Source organism: Heliangelus exortis, chromosome 19 (genome assembly GCF_036169615.1).
Source record: "Heliangelus exortis chromosome 19, bHelExo1.hap1, whole genome shotgun sequence".
NCBI classification, from domain to species: Eukaryota; Metazoa; Chordata; class Aves; order Apodiformes; family Trochilidae; genus Heliangelus; species Heliangelus exortis.
In genome coordinates, this window is record NC_092440.1 from 10,016,277 (window position 1) to 10,042,390 (window position 26,114).

Below are 26,114 nucleotides of genomic sequence, written 5' to 3' on the forward strand. Positions count from 1 at the left end.
TGGTTGGACTTGATGATCTTTTGCAACCCAAACGACTCTGTCCTTCTGCTTTACCTGCAGCATTGCCATCCCCCCTGTCTGGATGGCAGATCCACCACCACAGAGGATCAAATCACCACATCCTTCCTACATGAGCTACTTCAGTAATCTGGGGACAGACAACGTTCATTCTGAAGGACTGAAATGGTCCTTCCCCAGGAGCTGAATCTTCCAAGAAGCAGCAGAGCTGGCTCCAGCACCTAGCACTTTCTCCAGGGAATTTTTACTCTTACAGGTAAGAGTGCTCTTACAGAGAAAAGCTACTGCTAAAGTTATGATTTTGGGTAGCTGCTCTTTGCTTTACTGGCCTTTATGATTTAAGCTCCTATACATCCTTAGAAATCTGATGCAAAATTGTGCAAAAGGCCATAAACAAAAAAGGGGAAAAGAAACAATTCTAGATTCACAAAGACTACACATGCCTAGGTACTAAACTTTCAGCATTTCAAAGGATATACTGTGTTTGCCACAACAAACACTCTAAAAACAGATTTACCCACTGGGGGGTTAAGGGGGCACTGAATCAACTACCTATAAAAATGGCTACAATCCTTTATAACATATTCAATGTTTCTCAGTGAAAAAACACTTGCAGTGAGGTACTGTGTCCCACTGAGCATTGAGCATTTCCCATCCCTGTTCTGCTTTTTCAGTTCTAACTAGTTCCTAACCCTGTTAGCCATGAATTTGTGATTAATGAGCCTTGTTTAGAGGATGTGAATACTGCAGTTGTTCTGATACACAGGCTTTAACCACAGAAGATGATCTAATTCAGCAAGGGAATCTGCTGTGCTTAGGGGGGATTCCAAACCAATAAAGGAAATCAGCTGTTAAGTCATTTTAACAAGGGGCAGCATGCTGTGCACTCAGCTCTGAGGTGCCACATGATGGTCTCACAGCTTGGCATCTGGGGACAAGATCATCTTTAGGCATTAGGGATGTTTAACATCTGCTTTGTAATTCTGGGGCCAGTCAAAAAATGGCTGTGACTGAAATGCAGATGATGCACGTGTGGTTTTCCACCAGAGTTCTGAACTCCACGAACATGCACACTACGCACCCCCACACATACACCTCAGATCTGCTACAGCAAAGGACTAATAACCCAGGGCTAAAATAATTATGACAAGTTATGCTTCAGCAAGAGAACAGCAGCCACTCCTCTCCTCTTTCAAGAGGAGAAGTGAAACAAGTGACCTGGGGACTCTTCTTCCCTGTGCCTGGAAGGGAAGAACTGTCCCTCAGGAGTCTTCCTCTCCCAGAGTATCCAGAGGAGTAGATTTCCTACTCAGCTGGGGACATGGGGACAGGGAGGACACCTCTCCACTCCAGGCTTGATAGGAGGCCTAGAGAAATCCCTGTGCACAGTCTCATCAACCCAGACTTCTTGTTGATTCTAATAGAAAATTTATTTCCCGGCTGATGAAAAATCTAATAAGATGGTGAAAAACAAAAATATACTGTTTTTTATTAAATAAGAACATCTGTCATGTGCCCATCAATATCCAGAAATAACTTGGAGGGGGAAAGATGGAGATTAATGATATTTGAAACAGCCTATGAAATGCACAAAGATGGAACAAACATGCCTTGGTTCTGCTACAGCAGTCACTTTCAGACATATTTCAAGAGGCTAATCCTGGAGACCAGGAGATTAATTCCTGGAGACAAGCCCTTTTCCCCTCCAGATCCTCCCCAGCTCTTCAGAGAAAATGACCTGTCTGATCTTAACACATCTTGAAGAAGACAGAAAGATTAATTATGCTCCTTCCTATTTCATCTTCATGGCACATCTGAGCAGCTTCTGCAGCTGTGAAAACCTTCTTTCCAGGCTTCTTTTGATTGTATTGCTGAGATATTCAAAGACTCATCAAACCTATGGGGAAGTCCCATTCACTGAGATTTGGTATGGAAAGGAGGAAGGGGAGGGAAGCTTAAAGTAAATTCTTACTTAAGTTAAAGACACAGTTGGAGACAATTTTATGAATAAATCAAACTCGTCACTTGTGAAGTCACCAGTCACCTGACTGTAATTATTGTTGTTCTTATTTCCTCCAGCAACTTCTGTTGCTGTATCTGACCTTATCCAAGAGTCAAGTACCAAGACCAAGGCATTGAAGTATGTTCTGCACAAGTAATTGCTGATACAAAACCTTCTTCTCAATTACTACTGTCAATAGATTGTGGATATTTTATGCAAAGCCAGTATATTATTTGGGCTAAGATTGCTTTTGAATCTGATAGCAAGGATATGAATTATCTGATTTGCTGATGACGAGCACAAATCACAAAGGCACCATTAAAACAAAAAAAATTAAAAAAAAAAAAAATCACTAAGTATGTGGATGCCTTCTTTTGATTTTAAATGGCATTGAGAAAGTACTCCATTCTTTCCTTGTGGTGTTGCCTTCCTGACTTGAATCTTCACTGTCAAGCCATCATTCTCAATTAACTTCAGGCACAACTATTTTCTGGTATAACACTCTGCCTGCCAGCATAGCAGTAGGCTTCCAAAAGTGGGCCTTCAAGCTATAGTCTAAAACTCATCTATCCGAAATACCAATATTATCCCTCTTCTTCACCTTTTAGAATTGTAAAACCTCAGCAGTACCATTAAGGTTGTACTTAATCCAGGGAACATTTTATCTTATTTTCACATGGGAAAACCCTTTCTTTACAGAACATTCCTGCAGTCGAGATGTCTCTGCAGCTTTATGTGAAATTAACTAGCAAGTGTCATACACATGGTGCTGCAAAGACTAAATTGTGATATTAAGGTAAGTCAGGGTTCAATTTCCCTGTGTGCAGCAGGTGAGATATATGCACTGGGAAAGGGAAGATCTTGAGAATGTAATAAACAGTCATAGGCAACTATAAAACATAAATACCAAAAGCACTTTGCCATATTTATTATATCCTTCACATCTAAATCAGGCAGATTCCATTCCACAGATTGAGACTGATCTGAAGTAATTCAGTGGGAGGCTAGTAGTTGAAACACATAATCACACTTCTAGAACAATGTAATTATGTTGAATTTAATGTGATTTCCAGCCACTGATGTAAAAGTGCAGCCTCCTCCACGTTCTCGATACACGCCAAACGTGACGCTTGATGTAAAGTTACTTTTACATAGCCAGGTAAAGTATTATATAAGAGGAAAAAGCATGCTAAGAATCCCTAAATTACCCAAGACCAGCATACAAAATATCAGTTATGAAGAAATTCAATCATAAATTTCTAGAAAGAAGTTTTGTTACAGCAGATGACCACTGATTTGAGATTTCGTTTTCCTTAAATATCTCAAAGGGAACAATTCTGCTGACCTGAAGAACTTAGGCAAAACTCTGCCCTGCTCTATGGGGCAAAGACATTTGAAGGAAAACTTACCCTTAGCAGAAGAGTTTTCAGGTTTTTGTATGTTGTACATGCTGCTGGGAGTGCTATATTAAAGCCTTTTTGTAAGAACAGGCTAATAAATAGACCCAGAGGCCACAGGCATTAAGAACAGCTAGAAAAGTCTGGGGAAAAAAGTAATTGCAATCTGAATGCAGACCAAGAATTTGAATCTTAAAGCAAACACAAGGACAAACGGCTGGAAATTTATCACAGTTAGGAAGAAAGCAGCAAAGACATTGATATTAATTTAACTCCTACAAATCAGTTAAAATCTCATTCAGAGGCAGAAAATCTGGGAGCCAATGCATCAGGAGACCCCATGCTGCCAGCTAAAGCACACTGCATAAACAGAAGTCACTCTTACCAAAAAACACCAGTAAGCTTATTGCTGATCAGATGAAATCCTGCAAGACCACCCAGTATGAAATAATTCAAATAATGTCTTTGCAGAATAATTTCAAGCAGCAACCAAATTTGTAAAAATGGAGGCATGGTTACAATCAATTTGCAAAGGGGAAAAAATTACTAAATTGATCGGAAATGCTATTTACTGTTGGCAGTTCATTTGGCTTTCTGCAGAATGTTTCAACATTTCTATCCCTTCACTGGAATAAATAAGTATTGAAATGTAATGGATAATGAAGCAGATGATAAAAGACAATAAAAGTACATGGGATTGTTGCGGATTTTTTTTCAGCAGAACAATATCATCTTGAATGAAATGAAAATTTAAAAGGAGGTTTTAAAGTTGGGACCCTTTTATAAAAAGGAAAGAAACAATAGATTTAAAGCAGTATAATTACTGATGAATCCCAACACTATGAAAATGGCCTCTAAGAGCTTCAAATGCTTTATGAACTGTAGAGGGAGAGGGCAAACAAGGGAAAAAAGAGATCTGGAGAAAAGGGAAGCAATGCTGCAGCCTTTACCCAGATGAAGCACAGTGCATTTATGTAGCCAAGACAGCTGTATGTGGGGGATAAAGCCAAATCTTGAGATTCTTCCTTCCATGGATGTCTTCTTGGGCATGAACAAAGCTTGGGAAAAAACAGTAGAGTGGCACTGAGCAAGAAGTGTTGTGGAAGCCTCACACAGTCGGGCGACACTGCAGCGAAGCGGCAGCAAGGAACACGAAGGTGTCACAAAAACCAAGGGACGGAAAAGCTTCATCTGGGAAATGCCAGCATCTATCATTGAGGGTTGAGCAGTCAGAAGACCTCAGTGCATGGGAGAGGATAATGGGTTTGTCATCTCCCTGCCAGTAAAGGGCTTGAAGATGGTTGAAGAGAGGCTGTGTTTCAAGGCTGTGCCCACCCTGTGACCCTAGTGCTCAGCAGGGAAAGCTCAGCCCCGACATCTGCTCTCACAGCCCAGCCCAGAACACTGAATGCCCCCACGTGTCCAACACATGCTACATCTCTTTTCTTTCTTTCTCAGCTGGACAAGCCTCCCAACAGGCTCCTAGCATTTCCAGATTTCAGATCCTTAACAGGGTATCTTCAAAGACCAAATATATTTGCATAAATTAATTTGGGGCGGCAGGTTCTTTAAAGGCACCGACTTCTCCATCGGGCAGAAGAGCCCCAGAGCCTGCTAGGAGTTACATCCAAACCAAAACTGTACTAAGCAGATTTTCCTTTTTGTTTACTGAAAAGCCTACTTTCTTCAAGTTGACTTGAGACAAGAGACAGTTTGCTTAAACATGAAGAGATTTGCTGGCTGCCAGAAGGCCCCCTTTCATCCCTGATCAACCTCTGCAGCTCAGGAAGAGAATTTCGCAAGAGTACATGCAAGTAAGAAAGGGGAGTCAGGACCATTTATTAGGTTAAACCAACTGCAAACCAGGACCAGACAAACACTGATTCAAACTTGGGCAAAAAGGGTTAGGAATGAGAAATAATTTGTCTATGGCTGAATTAGAACTATATCAGCTGGGAGGTCCACTCAGCTACTCAGGGTTTCCATTATGCAGCAAAAGAACAGTGAAAATCTCTGCTTGCTCCATCACCACTACACCAGTCACATATTCAGATTTCTTCCTGGAATAAGTGCAAATTTCCTTTGATTGACTGACATTTCATCACAATACATTCATAGCATGTCAAGGGAGAACTTGACTGAATTCACAGTGCTGTACTGATTGAGTTCCTAATAGGAACACTTGTCAGAAGCACTTGTAAGGGTAACTTTCAAAATCCCATTTTCTATTTGGCAGAGGACTTTTCACACCAAAGAGCCTCTCCACCTACCTGCAGGACCTTCTGGGACAGAGCTGGACAGCCTTTCTCTTTCCAGTTGCCACCAGCTCAAGCCATGACAGGTGGTTGCTGCCACCCCAGGGACTGCACAACACTTTTTCTCTAAAGTCCTGCATTTGAGAAATACAGTGTGGAGTTGGAAAAAGCTTTGCTGGAGACTCATGGAAGAGGAGCTACAGACCAAGTGAGGGGCAACGCTCTTTTTAACCCTCTTCACCCACCAAAAAGTCCGCCAACTACAAACTACTCAACTGCAGAGCACGGGGGTGAACAGAGGACACAGAAAGTAGCACTGATAGATGTCAGCAACTGCCTTAACTGAACAAGAGGAAAAATGACAAGGAAAACTGTCTCAGTTCAAGTTTGAGACCTTGGTCAATGCCCAAGCCTTGGGGCTTACTGCCTGCTGTGCAATGGGCACCTTCCTGCTTCTCTCAACATCTGCCTATGAATAGAAAAACATCTGCAGTCAGGCTCTGCTCATGTTTCCTCCTCAGAAATTTGCACATTTGTTTTAAAAAAAGTTAAAAATACAGCTTTCAAATTAACCTAAGCATTTCCAAAGTCTTCTTCTTCTCTACAAAGATCTGGAAGGCCAAGAAATGTCCCACCTTCAGCATTCATCACTTGGGTAAAACAACATCTCTGGCTGCTTTCACCCTTTTTATACAGACAGAGGGGGAAAAGCAGAGCTTTTTCAATACTTAAAACCAATCAGTTTCAAATAAATATTTACAGTTGCCCCTATAGTTAGATAAGCAGCTTCTGCAAATTGATTGCAAAAATGACAACTGTTTTGCCATGCAGTCACCAGCAGCTGGAAGCTCTGAGATGCCCATTTCAATCAGAAATGTTCCATTTCAACTGCACTTTGCAGCTTGTACCTGGGGAGAGGAGCTTCTACTCATGTGAGCTTTCAGAAGACCACAAGGAGAGACCACAGGAGGTTTTTCTTGAAGCCTGGCTCAAAGCACAGCTTTCTGTAAATACTCCTTTGTGTAAGGAAGTAAATAAATAAGAGGAGGTGCTGTGCCATACCTTCTGCACTGCTATTAGGCAGCCAAGAGGCTCCTGCTAGACCAGACAAAGCCTTCAGTCAGTCCCACAGAATATTCACAAGACAAATTAAAAGAACAGTGGGAGGAATTGGCTTAAAAGTGCATTCATTGTACTTTCCCTTCCTTTAAATGTAATAATATGCAACAGCTCCTTGTGGTGTTGAATGGACAATACCATTAACTCTTCTCACTCCAGAACTTCAACCATTTATACTTGCATTCTTCCACCTAATCACTACCTAGATTGTTGTTAAAATCCATCATGTACTATGGGTCAAATTTGGAGGTCAGCACTCAAACCCTCCTTTAAATGGGTTCTTAGTAGGACTTTTGCATTATTAAGCATCACATAGGTTTTATAGCTAACTTATATCTGAATAAAGAACACAAGAATCAGCCCCGATCATTACCATAATGCTTTCATGTTTTCCACAATGCCACTCAAAAGCCTAAAAACATGGCACAGAAGCCCTGCAGGGACTTTATGCGAAGTGTCTTTATTTGTACCAGGAACCAATCACTGAAAGAAAGAAAAAGTATATTTGAAATTAACCTGGAAGATGCAATAGCAGAAGCACTTCTGAGCAACTTGCCATTTAAAGCACGCACAGGAAAAATTCATCTCAAGAATCACTTCAAAGGGAATGGTCTGTAATCAAAATTAACCACAATTAATCTGGCCCTAGGTTTCTGCCACTGAGAGGTAGGGTCCCACTGTCAGAGCTGTGAGCAGCAAATGGCAGGAATGATCTCCACAGCCTCCACCTCTGCTGATCCTGTCACTTCTTCTGCTGTGCTGGTGCCATTGTGAAATGCTGCAAGAGGATTCAGGCCAAATTTAGTGATCAGCTCTGAAGCATGGGGCCAGGCAGCAATATGTGCTGAACGCCACTCTTTTGAGGATGTCATCTTTCTATTTATATTACCTAATTCTTCTCCTCCAACTCCCTGTGGCAAACCAACAGTTGAAATCATGCAGTATAAGCTAATAAGGTTATGTAAGTGTCCATTTGCTGCACATATGCTCTCCTCCCCTAGGGCAAGTGATCACCAAGACTCTGTAGCAAGAGAAGTTCACCTTCCATTTGGGATGTCTGAAGAACACTGAAGGTGCTTCAGAGCATCTCTGTACCCTTGTTGGGGGAAGATGTGTGGGTTGACAAGCAAGAAGCAGGCAGCAGAGAGCTGCCATGGCAGCAGAACCAAACAGAACCTCACCTCCTGCCCCATGAAACACTAAAACAAGAGGGAGGATGCCAGCTCCACATCAAGGTACTGCTGAACAGACAATCCTCAAGCTTTTTGCCCAGGCTTAGTTCTTGCTCTGCCTGCATGAAAGCAAAAGAATTCCTTGATACAGAAAGAGCAGCTTCCCTGCCTCTTGATGCTTCTCAGTCTGCACCAAGATTTTCAAGCTAGTTCTGCTCTCTGTGTCAGGCTCCAACACTGCGAAAAAGAAGAAGCCACCACAGCAAATAAGGAATATCTCATTTTCTCCAACTTTTCTTGAATGGTGCAATAGGAGTGCAAGCATCCCTCAAGGCCACACCAAGAATGGCACCAAAATTCCCAACCATAGGACATGCTACATACTTTTAATATGAAATATATATATATGTCATTGCAGGTCACACAAGCTCATTCAAAATAAAAAAATATCAGTTGCTTCAGACTCCAGCCAGGTGACAGCAAATATATCATGAAGCTGTCAACAATCTGCTAATCTGACTGTGAAAGCCAGGAATACAAGCAGCATAAAAATACACTGGCCCTTCAGAAATCCTACATTTTGCTGTCTCTTTCTCACATGCCCCTGGGTAATAGGTCTGCTCCAATTATTTCACTCCCACCTCCCACAGTTAAACAGTTTCATTTTGCATGTCTGTTTAGAGAATGACAATCATACAAAGTAGCTGAAAGCAGAAATCACACACAGGTAAAGAAACAAAGACCCTCTCTGGCTCCTTGATTGAGAAGAGCTACTGGTGGCAGATTTAACTGTAAAGTCTGTGCAGAAATCCCAAGACAAACACAACTGAATTTTCAGAGTCTCTACAGACACAGCTGGAATAACTTCTCTGTCCATCTGGAAACCAGGGCTGGTTTTGAGCAGAGAAGAAAGCAAAGAGAAGCCAACTAAGACCCCTCCTTCTACATCCCAAACCAAAGCATATGTCTAGGCTCGCACCTTTTCAGAAGGAGTGCAAAAGGATGGCACAGTCCCATGAGGGAATTCAGGCAGTGACTTCAGTTTTCCCTAGGAGATGTAATTAGACAAAAATTTAAACCAGGATGGGGAGAGGATCTTTGGTTATAAACACACTGGAAGTTTCAAATTACATTTCCTTACAAATAAACGATTCTTCATGACATTTCACACTGGGCATATTTTGGGGAGACTATAAATAAAAACCAAATCTTGTTTTTCAAGTTATGATACTTTATGGTCAGGAAGCTCACTTAGGACTACATTAACCTGCTTAACCTAAACAAACCTCCCCATCCAGCTGTCATGGCCTGGCTACAGAAAGCAGCTTAACTCACTTTGTGCAAGTTCAGTTCTTTAAATGAATTTCTCTTACGCCAGATGTCTTGCTGTACCTGCCATTCTTCATTTCCTACTCCAGCCACAAACTTCCATTTTCTCTCTCTAGCACTTAAACAGCACATAATTACAACTAATTATTGATCAGCAAGGAATTACTAGTTGACAAATTCAATTTGCACACTCAAGCATGACTGCTGGCAGAGCAGAGAGGATAAAAGGCACCTGCACTGTCCTAGAAACCTGCAGGGCTCTAAGCTGGGACCAGCATTGTCACCATTACCACTATTAAACACCTCAGACTGCAGTGGCATCTGAAGGCCAGTGTGTTTACAGACCTATTATGTAAGTAAGATGCTCTAAGTCTACAGAAAGTGATAGTCTTCACCCTACAGAGTTTTGCAAGCCTAAAAAAAGCCAAGCCTTTTACATGTGTAAATGTATTCAAATTGGCTGTGTTTGTACCACTTTCACATTCCATTTCTGCAAATATTCTCCCAAGCAAGCTCGCTGGCACCAATCTTCAGAGAAATAGCTCATTTCAGGGAAAAACACTATTCAATTTTCCTCAAAGCAAATTTTAAATTTGCATGCTTTGGTGGACCTGCTTATCTCCACAAACTGGATCAATGAAGGAAAGGAGAGCACTGTGCAACCCCAGTGTCCTGGGAAAGTGCTTCACACCCAGTCCACTAGAGTTACTCATTAGCTGCACCAGTTCAGTTACCCAGGAACCAGGAGTTTGCTGCCACAAGGTCTGCCTGTGGTACCATGGAGGCACTGTGGGAGGAAGAGAGAATTAAAAAAAAAAAAAAAGAAAAAAAAAATTAAAAAAAAACATTATTAAAAAAATACTAAAAAAAAAAAGAATTATTAAAAAAATTAAAAAAAAAAAAATGAGAGACATGGAGCTGTTCAAACATTGCTGAATGGAGTGAAAAGCAATGTTTCCATAATAAGTCACATGATAAATTTTTCCCAGTTGTATTTCAATTGAGTTATTCACATAATTCAAGCAGACACAAATCCCAGTGTGAAAATGTCTGTGCTCTTGTAGCCCAGTGGCAGCCCTTCCAGCATGACTTACAACAAAAGACTGAGAAGGTCCAATCTCCTGGTACACACAAATTGGTTTATTAATAGAGCTCATCCAGCACCATTTATTTTCGGACTGAAAATGCATTTTTAACAGAATAGAAATTTCTCTGAGGAATATTTTTCTTACAAATTTTAACTTTTAGGAAAAAAAAAATGTTTCTCATTCGTTTAACATTAGGATACATTTCCTTTTCTATTCTGTTCCTAAGGAAACACAGCTATTTAGAAAATGCTGCACTAAAGCTCCCTGGCACCTAAAATAATTAAAAAAATGAGACTGACCCTCACAAAAAGAAAGATTACAAGTGCCTTACTAAAGATTTTATTCATTAAAAAAGGCTTAAATCTATTCTGCTTTTTGTCTATGACAAGTGAAATATGGCTTTATTAAATGAAGCCCTTAATATGTTTGCTAAGACTCTCTCAGCCTGAGCAATAACTACATTCCCATTCTTCTTTGTGTCCAAAATAAAGTTGCTCTGCAAAGAGACCACGTCACTTACAGCTTCCTGATGTAAGAACCAGCAGAGAAATTTGCTTTATTGTGTCTGCAACATCCAACATGCACAAGGGGCATTAAAAAAAAAGCATAATGCACAAATTTCTGTATTTGTTTAAGGAGGGGAAGGGGGGAAAAAAAAAAGGAAAAAGAGAAAAAAAGTTACATGCATTTCAATTTTAGGCAGTGAGATTCCCTGCCAGAGGATTGCGAACATGAGTACACAGCCATCATCTGGTGCCTGGGTGTGCCCAGGATGTGCTGAGGAGACCTGCACCTCCTCGGGAAGAAATAAAATCTGGGAAAGTGTCCCAGGCTGCAGGTTCTCCAGCCCTTTGCACAGGGCTTGAACCACGGGGTGAGCAAGTTGCAAAATCTCCCCCCGTGGGTTCATTTTGGAGGTGATGCGCTGAGTCCTGTCTGGCGGATCAGTGTCAGGGAAGCAGCTTCGCAGCCCAGCCGCTACCAGCACCAAGCCATGTCCTTGCCCAAGGGATTTCCCCTCCCGACCTGCTGTAGACTTGTGCCTGGGTTTTCTGCTTCAGACACAAGTCCGCTCTGCCCTCTCCTGGCCTGAATACAGATCCCAGCCTGTGCTGTTGCCTGGAATCTTGCCTCTCTGGAAGCCAGGGGATGGAGGGGGTACAGGTGGGCTGGGAAGAGTCATTCCTGGGACAAGCAGAGAGAAAAAGCCCCAGGGAAGATGGATCATGCATCACCGTTTGGAGGGCAACACGGGATGCACACCCACCAGACTCATCCCCCTGTGCTGGCTGCTCTTTTGGCCTTCCCAAATTCATTTGCGCTGGTAGGAGAGCTAAAAGAAAGAGCAGGAATTCTCTTGTCTCTATAGTGCTTATTCAAAATAACAGTTTGGGGGGTAGAAGGTTTGTTGCCTTCCCTCCTTTGGAAAACGTCTGGCACTTGAGGTGTATCATTGCAAGTTGAGCAATAAAAATAGTGATTTGTAAAATGAAAGCAATGTCAGACGTTTCTTGTAGAAACACCCTGAGATATTACAGATAAAATAAAGTTACATAAGTATGGCTTATATAAGGTTACATCATGGCATTAGAACTATTATCATCATCAAACAACAGCACTGGGGGCACAGCAGTTTAGCAAAGGAAGTGAAAAATAGGGAATGTGATTTAAGAGGGAGAGAGAGTATGTGCTGGCAAGTTGTAATTACTGGAGCTGAAACCCAGCCAAGATCCTGCTTGACTGCCTCTGGGCTTGTGAAATGCAACCCAGAATCTTTAAATGACCAAATAATTGGGACCTGGGTTCCATGACACCAACAAGACTCTGCCACCACCACGGCCACACCAGGACAGCCTCCTGGCACTGGCACAGGGAGGGATCAACCCCAAGCATTTGACTCCACAGCATTCCTGGGACTTCAGATCCCTGAAACCAAAGATTGACCTGAGCTAGATCTGCTCTGCAGGGTCATTTTTCTTCCCAGGGTGGTAGAGCTGCAGGTTTCTTTCAACTTTAACATCTTGTAAGCAGCTGATATCTGGTCAAAGGACATCATTCATCCATTTTATGGTTCCCAGAATGCAAAGATATCTACCCAATTTCCTAAGAAACATTAATATTACAGGATGGCTTTCTCAGCCCAAATCATGCAGGCTGAACAAAGTTCTCCTGACATTTTATGACAAGGTGATTAATAATACCAAGAAGAAGAATGAAAAGGTAGCAGATTATAAACTACTGTAAATCTTTCAGTCATCACAGGAATAATGAATGTAGATTTCTTAGGAGAGCAGTACAGATTTAAACAGAATCATTTTAGTTTTCTTGTCAATCAAGATGCTATTTATATAACAGCAGAAACAGACAATGAACTGAACTCATTTCATCTTAGAATGAAGGTGTAGCACATGTAGCAAGCCAAGGATTATAGGTACTTCTTTAATATTTTATCTTTTAAAGAAAAACATACAATTTCCAAAATTGTGTAAGAAATGTTCCACCTTCACCACCATTTCTGAACACTGACCTTCCCCACTCCAAGCAAAAGCCACAGCAATAAGAAGTTCAGTGTTCAAGTCATCCAAACTTAGATCAACTTAGAAAGCCTGTGCTGACATGACCTACTTTTTTTTTTTCAAACACTTAAGTAAAAAAAAGTTTAAGAGTACAGTCAAAACTACAGTGGCCTAAGCATCCACTGGACTGAAATGCTCCAGACTTCCTTGGCATGGGTTATGGAGTCAAGAAAGAGCAAACCAAAACTCTTCACAAGTTTTTCTAGAAAAGCTTTAAAGTTTTCAAACCCCCACCCCCAGGCAAGGGTTATGGCCTTGTCTGTTCTGGCTGCATGGTGGATCTCTGACCTCTTGAGGCAGGCTGTCCTACAACTTAACTCAATACAATTATTAATAAATAATAATACAGAATTTGAGCTCATGCAACTCATACAGGCTAAATGTTCCAAAGAGAAATGAATAATGCATACAGAAGAGATTCATTTGAAGGGAAAAAAACTAACTTCAATTTGAAATAAAGCCCTGGTTGCCTTGGCAAAGAGGATTTAATTGCTGTAATCACTACATCTCACATAAGGTGGCTGTTTGAGGGAGTCCACAGTACTGTTATTCATTCTGTATCTTCTCTGTAGCAAGTAAAGGACTAGTGGTCCCAAGAGCATCAGTGCAACACTTCTGAAAAGGTTTAAATTATTTTTAAAGGGTTATTAAGCTTTGGCAAATGAGTCAAAAGTCATCTTAGTTGAAGAGCATAGGTACTTATGCCACATTATGGAGATAACAGCAGGAAATGCCATAATTAAGTGTGTGCTACCAGTGTTACTGTGTGTCGTTATAAACAGTACCCAAAAATATGACCATTCCCGAGCCAACTGTGTCCTATCCATCCACGCACCCAGGGTTACTCCTGTCCCTAACAAATATCCCAGTAAATGTCAGAAATACAAAACTGGACACTGGCACACAACCAAATTCAAATACTTTTACTGGCACAAACCCTAAGCAACTCTACGAAAGTCAATTAAATCACCCCCCTTTTTTGTGTAAGAGAGAGAAGACTTTGGCAAGGCAAATTAAACCAGAGATGGGCCAGAGCCAAAATCCCAGATCCAAAACAACCCAAAACTCACAATGCGTTTGGATCCTGGTCCAGATTCTCACAGTCTGCTACAGCTCCTCCTCCACTGTCTGACACCTCCCAGGATGGGACAAACTTTTCAGACTGTCCCCAAGCATCACTTGGTGCATTTTATCTCCAGTTTTGATCAGGGATCTGCATCAAAGCACTCATATGTGTGCTTCCTGAGGCCTCTTGGCACATTCCTTGCCCAGACCCTCATTAACTTGAGCAGATGCTTAGAAAGCCCACGAACAAGGTCCCATCTATCCCACAAAACTGCTTCTCTTCCTTTCCCACTTGCTGCCTTCTAGGACCAGTGTAATTAGAGATGGGGATTCAGTGAAAATGCATTTGAGGAGTCCTTCATTAATCCCACAAAAGCTTGGGCCACACAGTCAGAAAAAAAGCAACAGAGAAAGTTTGCTTGGCAGGAAAATTTTAAAAAGGATGTAGTGGAGAGGGGAAGGTATATTTTGCTTCTAGTGAGCAACTGAAATCAAAGCACAGAAGGAATACTGGGAGACCTGCTGGAGCCATGCTTGATAGCTCAGATAAGGGTAACAAATCTGCTCCACAAACATGGGACCGCTGGAATCCATTCTGCCCAGCAGAACCACCCTCCTCTCTGGATACCCCTAGAAATATTGCTGCTCTGACCAATTCCTCCTCTGATGGGAATATCCACAGCTTCTCCACAGGGATCCTAAGTAGAATAAATTTTAAAAATGTTTTTCTCTTACGTGGTTGGACCAAACTCTTACGATGGGACGAAGCATTGCTCCATACAGGGCACCCACATCCAGCACTGCTCAGGGCAGGGGGGTTTTAAGGTACAGGCTGGAAGCTGAGGAGAGAGATGAGAGACGAACCCTGCTTCACAGGAGCAGCTCCCTGGGCCCTGGGAAGCCCATGAAGAGCTACCACTGCCCCATGAAGCAACACTGGCCCCACTGCATGGGGGTGTTCTGCAGCTCTGCCTGCACACAGCAGTGTTTGCCTCCTGCTGCTCTGCTCCTCACTGCCCACCCAGCATTGAAGGACTTGCAGCCACACAGTGAAAAAAAAGTGAAATAGTTTTAACTGCAGGCACCAGTTACAGTGCCTCAGGATGGCAGCCTCATTTGTCACTGTTTTCTTCTCCTGCAGCTTTTTTGATTCACCTGGGATTCAATAACTTTGTTAATATGATTTCTTTCATACCGTGGCTGAGCACAGCATCCAAGGCACATGTGGCAGCTCTATGAAGCATTAAAATCCCCACACAGCGTATAGGTCCCTGCTCTGCTTTGCCCAAAACCAGATTTTTATACAAGCCCTTTATTGATATAAATTGCATGGGAGGCTGGAGGAGCACCTAAACCAAGCAGATAGATTGACAAGTTTCTTGCTATATCTCCTGCTTTTTCCTCAGTCTTCCCTCCACAGAAATTTCAGCTAACCATCACACTGGCCTTCTTATATCACACAATGAAAAAACTTAGGGATAAACACAGGGAGGTAAGCAACTCCCTGTTAAATCAGCAGGAATGTGAAGAAATTGAGATCAACGGGCTCACTCAAAGCAAGACCTCATCAGCTTTGTGGGATAGTATTCTGGTTTTTACCAGGATAAAATGACAGCAAAGGACGGCTGAAAAGACTTATCTCAGGAAGAAAGTAAATTTCAAAATAGGCACCGTTTTATACTTTTAATACTATTAATTACACACAAGAAGTAGCTACATCAATGACTTAACTACTGTTGTGTCTGACTTGTTTAAACAAGACTGTGATTTACTGCACTGCCAGCTAATGAAGAGGAGTACAAGCAGCTGATCAATGGCATCATTGTCTGGCAGCACAAAGCAGGGACCACTCTGCATATTGTCCAAAATAAAGACCCCTGCAAGCTCCCTGCCAGGAACATTGGGACACACAGTCTGCAAAAAGCCCCAGTGTCCCCCCAAAACTTGAAATGATCACTCAGACACAGGAATCTTTTCTGATCTGTGTTTTCAATCTGAGTACAAGATGCGGAAAAAATAAAGAATAAATAAATTGTCTTGCAGCCCTCTTCCTTAAACACCCTTTGTGGCACTGTGGTGTTCATCAGTTTTGTCACCTGAAGACAGCTTTGTCTGCATTAATGGATGTCACTGAACTCAGAACCAGGTGCTCACAGGCAAAACTCAACTCCGCATTCCATCTTTGGTGACTTTCTCCTTCTGTTTCATATCTGCACCAATGTTAATCACAGCAGGGGTAAACCATCTGGCTCTTCCTGCAAGACAATAACTACAGACAGGACAGCCCTCAGCAAACAAAAGATTTGGAGAAGAGCACTGGCAAGGCCCGGTGCAGTCTGGAGAGGCTGAGTCTTTGGCAGCCCTTGAGATGCAGCTCCTCATCCAAGAGGGATCAGCACCCAGCACACCTTCACTTTGCAAAATGGGAGCTGAGCAGATGAAACAAACCAAGGGTGCCCTTTTAGCAGTGGTCTCCAAAATCCAGATTGCCTCCTTCCCAGGCATGTTCTGCATGGCAAGCACTTTAACCACAGCTCATGCCCTGCTCTCAGTGCAAGGGTACCACACCACATCTGCTGACAGCACTCTGCAGATCCACCCCCAGCCCCAAAGCAAGCACTGAGCTGTGCAGGAGCTGCCTGGAGTTAATTAGCAGGAGCTGTCATGTTGAAACTTTAGGAGATGGGGATCAGCTTCGGAACAAGATTGTAGAATCCACACCATTTCAAATGTAAAATCTCTTTCCATTACTATCAACAAGGCTGAGCTGGTGTCAAGGCACATGGCAGATCGGCACCTCCCAAATCCATGGGAAATGCTTCTGGCATCATCTCCATTTGCAGAGCATAGCAGTGTCTGCTCACACAATGGCAGACAGGAGGTTGTCAGAGTGACTATTAAAAACCTTATTTGTCAAATGTGCAAAATGATCTGATGTGTCAAGATGCACTGCCACCAGTTACACACAGCACTGCTTACCCACTTGTAGTTCAGCACTGAAGAGACAAGATGCCTGCTCACACACCAATTGACTTAAAATCAACATAACTAACTCTCTTTTTTTCCACTTTATGGTTCTGAATATGAGATACAGCAAATAAATTTACATAGCATTGCCACATCCCTTGGTGCTCATAGATGCAGATGAGCAGATGAATGCGAGAGCTGTGCTGCTGGCAGGGCTTCAATGGAAGAAAAAGTAAGGTTTCAAGGCAAACCAAACACCTTTTCCAATGGAAAGTGGGTCCTTGTTTCAATCCAGCTGTAATCCATGTTCCCCCACCATACACATGACATATTCCCAAACTGTCAGAATTAGAAATAGCTAGCAGTTAAACTGTTCTCCTTCTCAGTGAAAAACACTGGTAAAACACAGGTTAAATATTTTTAAGAAATCTAATTCTGCATTTTGGTCAACTCTTAAGAACATTTCCTCACTCCTATGGGAGAAGCATCCCTAAGCCAGGACTGTAGAGGGTGAGGAGAAGAGCAGACAGCAGGGACACTTGCCATATAACCCAAACTCAGCACCACAACTTCCCATCCCTCTCTCATCCTTCTTTATCAGAACACCACCTTAATAATGCTGCAGGAACGAGCAGCTGTGTTTCTGCACAAAGCAGCACATTCTGCAGGGCAACAGAAGTCATCTTCAGAAAATGTCTCAATAAAGAAGAGCATTTTATCACAACGATGCTGCCATCCCGTCTGGAAGTGCTTCAAAGCCAATCTCCAACAAGATTGGAGTAACAAGAGTAACAAGAGCTTCTCACCATCATGTGGGGCTGGTGCTCTGCTCACTTTGCTCCTATGAAGAGTGATCTTGGCTGGCTGATTATTGTAGCAGATAGTTGACCTTTATCTAAAATTCCATTAAAAAGCTTTATTGACTCTAGTTTTACAGGGCTTTCAAGCATTCACTGGGTCATTTATTTACTGTCAGATATCCACCATTTTTTAAGCTTTCAGGATTGCTCAAACTCTAGAAAGAAGAGGCTTTTGGTTGTGGAATTTGGGATTTTTTTCATTTTTTGTTTTAAGACTGTGTGAGGGGCTGGTATCTTTTCTTCTCCCTCTCCAGTGTGTCTAGAGAGAGAAAGTTATCTTAGGGCATGTAAAAAGGTGACAAAACCTGGCAGTGTGGTTAGACTACTTCCAGGCCAGGTAGGCTCCCGCAGCTGGCTGCAGGTACCCAGGGATGATGCCTTTTTCACTTCAGTCAACATAGATTAGAGTCTAACTAATTCATACAAAATAATTTTGAAAATTATAACTCTATACCATTGTGACAGACTTTCACCAGTTAAAGCCACTTTTTCTGGCCCACAGGCCTGTCTCAAACAGAAATCAGAAAAATGAAAGAACAGTTCAACCCTTTCTGAAAGAGACCTTATAAGAGATGGTTTCTTTTAAAAAAAAAAAAATGGTTTAAAAAAAAAAATTAAAAAATGGTGACAGCTTCCCCTGCCTTTGCAAAAGGGTCCTGAAAGGGTGTTAGTCTCTTTCCCATTGAGTGACAAAAAGAAAAGAGCACCATGATGTACATGAGGAATGAAGCCAGAGATCTGGAAAAAACCTGCTATAAATTTGTCTTTTTATCTTCGTTATAAAGTATATGCAATGAGTTCAGGCTGCACAGACATCTCTGGTGTTTCCAGACTTTGCAGCACTTCATATTTACCAATATTGCATATTACTTTTTATATTTTACATTCACTTCAATGTACATCCAGAGAAAAGAAACAGAAATAACCAATTTAAACATTCATTGTGGGTTTATTAAAAAACAAATATTCTTAAGTCTCCAGTGATGCTTTAATTTTGTAATCACTCCTAAATCTGAAATAGCATTTTGATTAATATCAAAAGTATATTTTTCCCTTTCTCAACATTCTCACTCCTGCTGAATTTTCATTCTAAAATGATGCTTTAGTTAATAATTTATTCCTCTTGCCAGTAATAATCCTGCTCTGCTTCCCTAACCATATCAGCTGGGTTACAAGCAATGAAGGCAACACAGAGCCTCCTCCTCCTCCTCACATGCAGCCAGGCTGCATTCCCCACACTCTGTGTGCTCTCATTTTCTATGCCTTTCCAGATCTAAAACCTTCTGTTTTCTTTCCCTTGTTTGTTCTTGGCAGGAGACATCCTCTTAATGATCTTTTTCTGGCCTTCTAGACAACTGCTCAGCCTTCTACAGATCTTTCATTATTAACGCAGAAGCCTTATAAGTCAGTTTTAATGGCCTGTGCAATTTTTATTCCTTAGCAGGAGGCATAACCTCCTCCATATGGATGTATGTTTATTAATATAAAACCTTAATATCATTTTTCCTAGTGAGAATAATCTGTAAACTCAACCAGCATGTATTACACCTCGTACTGGTTCATCCAAAAATCAAAAAAGTAATCTTTGCCTGCAATATGTGGAGCATGGCAGGGAGAAGCAGATAATCCTTTTCCCTGAGGTTGCCTAGGCACCGAACCACAGCCAGCTTTCTTTGACTGGTCCCACCATTCCCCTCCAGACAGAAGGCTGCATCCCAACCATAGCTGCTTTCATTTCTCTAGCATGGGATTTATTACCTGGTTTCAGCCCCTTACAATTACTCCTGGACTGGCTCCAATCTCTGTTTCTATTCTGGTCGGGGATAAAAGAAGGATGGGTCAGTTGTGTTAGGGATGTGTAACGAATGCCGACAAAGCCACTTTGTGTCTGACTCGAAAAATTGCTCTTGGTTCTCAGCCTTCATTACTGGCACATCCTTGCTGATGGTCTGAAGGGGGAGATTTGGAAAACAGGACAGAACTATGCCCTTTATTTATAAAGAGAGTGTCCTGGTTTCTTTCCTACAGCCAAGGGGTGATTGCCCATTTATTCCATAAAACATTTTCCTGCCATATAAAATTACTCCCATTTTAAATACATCCTTTGGTTTTAAATACATCCTTTGAGTTTCGGGATGAAGTTAAATAATAACATACACCCCCCAAAAATGCAAGCTATTCTCAGAGCTATTGGATGAGATTTCCAACCTTCCAGTTAAGCAAGAATTGTTTTCTCCTCTCTCTTTTTTAAAGCTCTTCCATCTATGTCAGGAAACATCTTCTGTTTCATAAATAGCACAAAAGTTGGTGTTATTCCTTCTTTAAACATGATTTACATTTTTCCTCATTTATTATATTTAATCTACATCTGTCAGTAAATAAGGTAACAGAGATACTCTAGTGTGTCAAGCAAAAAAAAGTACTTGAAAATTTGAGATGCCGGTGGATTCTCAAAGCTGTGCTTTATTTTTCCTTTTTTATTTTTTTAAAGTAGGCGACCCATCAAAAACTTTAATCATGGCAACATAGCCCATTTCACTTGTCTTTATGGTTAAGTTCTGTTTAGCACCAACCCACCTTGTGAGCAAAATTTATGTTCAGGAATGGCAAATTTCCCAGTGCAGATCAGACCAGCAAGGCCACAAATTCATCCAGAACCATAAGACATTCATTGCACACATCTATAAATCATCTGTCAAAAAAGTGAGCAATCTGACTGTCAGGAACAGCAAAAGCATTAAATCCATGCTTAGCTTCCAAATTCTGCCCCCTGACATATCCAGGTCCTTCCATCACACCAGGCCACACTGGTTGGATGAAAAGAAACAAATTCCCTGGACCACAACACAACTAGAGCTCCAAGTTATTCTTAAATTCTAGTTACTGAATGAAAACTACCAACCAAGACTCATCTTAAGAAGAGCAAAACCAGTTCAGATTGGTGAAAGGGACTAGAAGTGATAGCTGGAGCTTCATCAATAACATCCAGCACTGCCCAGTAAGTGTCCTTGCTGGAAGCAAAGGGGTTTAGCAAGGGAATTTCTTTCACCACAGCACATTATTCAACCAAGAAACTGTTTCCAGTTGCTTTCCAGTTTCTAAGCTTGGTTAAGAATCCCAAATTTTACCAAGACAAGGAAAAATCTGCTCTCTAATGATAAGTCGGTTTTGCTAGAACAAAATCCAACATAAAATAAAATACTACTCAACAAAGCATGAAATAATGAAAAAGTCCATAAAATTGAGTATATCTGCTCTTTTGCATACTGTCAGAGCTCTAGGTTGGCATCAAATGCTGTGTGGAGAATGACTTGATTTTGATCTATTGTCTCATATTAGCCAGACTGCAATTCACCCCACTACACTTACAATATATATAATTAAAAACAATCACTTATATTAGGCAAAAATATATTTCCCAAGGCCAACATTCACTTCAATGTATTTTTTTCTCAGGCTATAACACACACAAATTCTGTGTATATAAAAATCTTCTGGGTTTTTATCGACATTAGCATTGAGCTGAAAAACAGGGAAAGCCTGTGAGGGAAACTGAATAAATTAGATGCAGGCACTGTAGTGATTGTATTTCCCTCAGCATAATTCCCTGCCTACTGTGTAAACTTCAGCCAAATAATCTCTCGATGGGCCCCACGTATGTCATTCAAAATAATCATAGCAACACTTGCTGGTGCTCTCTCCATCCTGGAGGACAGCTGAACCATCAGCAGAATTCTGTTTTGTCTCTTACTTTCAGCATTCAACCAAAGGTTAAATAAAGCGGTTTCTCTGATGCACAATGAAAGCAAAGCCAAATGAAAGACCAGACAGGCTGGACTTACGCAGAACCAAGAGTGAATTTTTCAAAGAAATATTTCTGGGCACATCAAACATGCTGATTTACTGTAGCAGAAACATATCCTGGAGTAGAACAGATTCTGCACACTTTTCAAAGACAGAAATCCCCATGGAAACCTGACTGCCTTCCCAGCAGTTCAGGAGCACTGAGATGTATGTTCTGCATTCCAGTGGAGCAGCACCAAGTGACTCCTGCCTGTCAGCTGGAGGGATGCAAGAGCTGGGGGCTTGAGGGAGAAGATGAGGGTCTTGGCAGTAGCCAGGCTCTTGAGGATCATCCCAGGGCTCCCCAGTTTGGAGGCTCTCAGTTCCCTCACTTTCTGCTTCCTTCAAACCTCAGATTAGTTGCCCTGGTTCAGTGCTGTTTTGCTTTTGAAAGACATTGTTTCAAAACTGTCTCTCGAAGAAGCTTTTGGTGCTTTCCTGGATGAGAAATATAAAAATTCTACACTCACGCCATTTGTGACAAGGTAAATGTTATTTTAGCAATTCCGGTGGAAATAAAACATCCTTGTCTTGGATTGTCTCTAAAACCTAGGGAGGTTTTCTCCATAGTGTGGCAAAGAGAACAAAAACATGAGAATTAAGAGCTGATGTTAAATCCTTGCAGAGTCTTATGCAAATTTCATAATCTCTGCTACAGCACTGAGCAACAATAAACGACTGCTGAAACCTGACTTCTCCATGAGGTGGCTGCTGGCCAAAACCATATTTAACAAAATAAAACCAGCAAACCCAGGTAAAGGCAAGAATCATTTGGGTTTCTAGGAAGACCCTTTCTGACCCAAACCTTTTCAAGTCTGGTTAAATCCTATGATATTTCTTAAACATTTCACCCCCACATCCTGAGTAGATGAAAGTGTTTGGGATATTGTGGACCATTTCTTTCTCCATGTGTGCTGTGCTGTGCTATGAACCACTTGTCTTGATTCACCGCACAGTCAGCAAGTTCATTAATACACATGTGCTATTTAATAAAAGTTGAATAATCTGAAAGCACTGCATAAAGTTTGTTGTCTGTTTTCTCAGCATCTCTCCCCAAAGTGAAATTTCTGTTGTGTTCTGCTCCTATTGTTCTTGGATCAAAAATTTAGCAGTAAGGCATGAATTTGTTTTGAGGTTTGCTAGGGCTGGCTAAAACTCCTTTCCCAAGTGTCCTGCATTCTCACAGCATGACACTTTCCCATTACCTTTTGGCCCTTTTATTCCCCCAGTCTGGTTCACATTTCTCTTCAAATTTGGTCTCTATGCAGCTCTGAACCCTTAGCCTGACAGCTAAGGACATAAATATGCAGCACTAACCCTCAGGGTGGTTAAAAATGCCTGAATTCTATTACGGGCAGATTCACAAGTAAAGGTCACCGGAAAGTCTTAAAACTTAAAACAAAAATGGGCAGTGCAACAAGTAGTCAAAATCTTGATAAAGCATGATGGGCTGTCTTACAGGAAAACCAAAGACAACTTGCAAAGTTTGAATCCAAACCTGGGCTCAGCCAAAGACAAGCTGAGGCATGTTGCATTTTCTCACATCTCAGTTCCTCCCTGTACCATGCAACAAATGTGTTCCTCACCACATATAACCTGTGCAAGATGTATCCAAGGTACTTTGGAAAGAGAATAAGAAAGTTGATAAAAAGAGATGAACTTTCACCAAAGGTATTCAGAATCCTCCTGCAAAGTGTGTAGCAAAATGGATCACAGCAGTTATCCTGGCTGATTTAGAGGCATAATTTAAGAGGCAGAATTATGACTAGAAGCAAATAGAATTAAAACATAAAATAATCATACCAACATTTATAGCTTATGCTTCAAAATCAATTCCCATGTTCCAGAAAGTGTCATCCACACAGATAATTCAAGCCTATTTACAGTTTTCCCCAGTTGGAGAGGAAATTCTTAAATTCTCACAGGAAAACACTGAACGTAACCAAAGAAATTACACCTGACATCAATTTATCCCTATTTGCAGGTTATTTAGCATACAACACTTCAGAAATTCTCTTACCTTAAGACAAACTGGTCTGCTAGAGAGTCATCAGCCAGGGAAATGTGAAAGGTCACAACATCACCTTCTCTGACCGGGTTGAGTGGTAAGCGAATAACGATATTTTCATCTAGCCTCAGTGAAGACTTTTTAAAATTGTCCTGATTTGGGTATACAATGATGCTACCAATCCTCTCCATAGCTGACAAAGCCTTGTGTTCATTTTCTTGACCTGCATGGATATTGTTTCCCCATTTTTCATCCTCTGGAGAACATTCCCCATCTGCTGTATAAATCTTATAGAAGAGCTCCACAGTAATCCCTTCCAGGGAGACTGTTCCCTCTGAAACCAGGGGTGGAGGGGAGCTGAACCAGCTAGGAGATAATTCCAGCTCTGCAACACATAATCCTAGATGACCTGTCAATCTACAGCTGGCCACAACTTCTCTAGACTCCAAGAAAGCAAACATCTTCACACAAGGCAAGGTCTCTGCAGAGTTATTGTCATCCCAGTCCTTCCCCGCGATATAGAACAGGGTTTGGATTTTAGGTTTGTTGGAATAGATGGAGCTGTCAATTATGTGAGATTTTAATTTCCAATTAAAAGTGAATTTATCTGTGAAACCAAAAGATGCAGGAGTCAGCATGAGATCCAAGGGAATAGCCTGCTCAACAGAAAAGGGTCCGTATGTGGCATTTAGCACAGGTGGCAGTTTGGCTTTGTATATAAAGAATGAATCCACCCTAGTCTGCAAACTGGAGTTCCTCATGATATCCTGGTTGGCTTCTTTGAGGAAGAAAAACACATCAGCATTGCAGATGTGATAGTTGGCAGGGAGATACGTTGGCAGGTTGGAAAATCTCTGTACGCTGTCCATGATCCCTCCTCGGCTCTCCACCACTGCAGGCCAAAAAGAAAAGGAATCAGAAAGACAACTCTAATGGTTGCTCAGCATGCCCCTCCATTTTTCTCAAAAGCAATGTATTACCACAGATCAATACTGTTAGCAACAATTACAAAACAATCTAACACAGGTCACATGGAATAACAATGTTGGCTCAAAGCTCATATCCTGAAAACATCCCATTGCATCAGCTCTACAGCTCCCTTCCTATCTTCCCCAGTCCAGAATATACTTGAAAACCACTAATCAAGTACTGGATAAACCAAGGATTTTAGAGATTGATGGGCCAGATCCCAACCTAAGTTCCAAAACTTTTTACTGGTTGTTTTTTGTTCTTTTATTGCCAGGTCAAACTTAATGACTTTTTTCTCATCCAAGTTTCAACACATTAAAGAAACTGGCACACTGAACATTAGTAGGCAATAGATGTTGTTTAGATGTTGCTAATCTGCATCACTCCCAATCCACTTCTGACAGGTCAGGAATTTGGAAATGAGCAGCAAGCCAATAAAAGCTTTGTGTCCTTAAAACCTAAAATTTTCACACAAAAAACCATGGAGTTTGATAAAGGTGTCTCAGGGGGATGGATTTATAGGCAAGATTGAACTTGAGAGAAGGACAGAAATCCTTTACATGCAGGTTTGCAGATGCTTAGAATGATTGTTTTTGTTTAATTCCAGACGAAAATGAAACACATTTGGAAACCACGAAAGTTTCTCTACAACACAATGGCCAATCCTCCAGTCAGCACTGAGCAATTTTTCCCAGGCAAGAAAAAATTCCAGAGGGAGGGAGGGATCAAACAGATGTCTTTGGTTTGGATCGACCTCTAATTAATAGCGAGAAATATTCAATCTGGGCTGTGATTCTACCAGAAAGAAGCAGTGGGTCTTTCAAACTAACAATTCATATGCCTCAACAAAAAGCCAGTGAATGTCAGCTCCTGGGACTGCCACAGAAGAAATAAACAGGAACCAAATGAATTAAAATGAAGCCATTTCAGAATGGTGCAGAGATAACAAAGCAGTGACGACAGATCCTAAGGTCAAAGCCCTTGTTGTCTCTCACTGAGCTCAGTGGTGATTTTACTGCTTGTCAGGACTGGGCAGAGCAGGTACGCAACACGACAGCCACACAAACAATTACACCAGTTACAAGTCAGATGATTCAGATAGTTACAGCCACCATTTAGCACAGATAAAAGCTCTAATATTTAAGCTTTTTTTTTTCAGGTTGTGTATTTTTAAAGCGTACACTTATCAAAGACAGATTCTAGGGCAAATCTCATCCATTTGACTTTGCTGCATTCTTGTTCTCAGTTGAAATTCTGGTCATTTATTTTCAATGGCTTGCTATTATCCAGGCTTGTTTAAATGTTTCTCATTTCATCACAACACTTTTACCATTACATTTGGTGCACATTTAATTGTGTCAGGGGTTTTCTGTGGCCACCGGAATATTCTTTGTAGGAACAAGAAAATATGCAAAAATATACAATTCCTGAAGTGTAGATAAACTG

At 41.3% G+C, this 26,114-nt stretch overlaps 1 protein-coding gene across 1 annotated transcript in view; it reads right to left on the reverse strand.

Moving 5' to 3' along the window:
- The window catches only part of TMEM132B (transmembrane protein 132B), a 217,246-nt gene that overhangs the window by 130,134 nt on the left and 60,998 nt on the right, over positions 1-26,114 (reverse strand). The window contains exon 2 of the mRNA XM_071763705.1: positions 23,712-24,591. Within this exon, the coding sequence (XP_071619806.1) occupies positions 23,712-24,591 (880 nt within the window). The remainder of the gene's footprint in view (positions 1-23,711; positions 24,592-26,114) is intronic.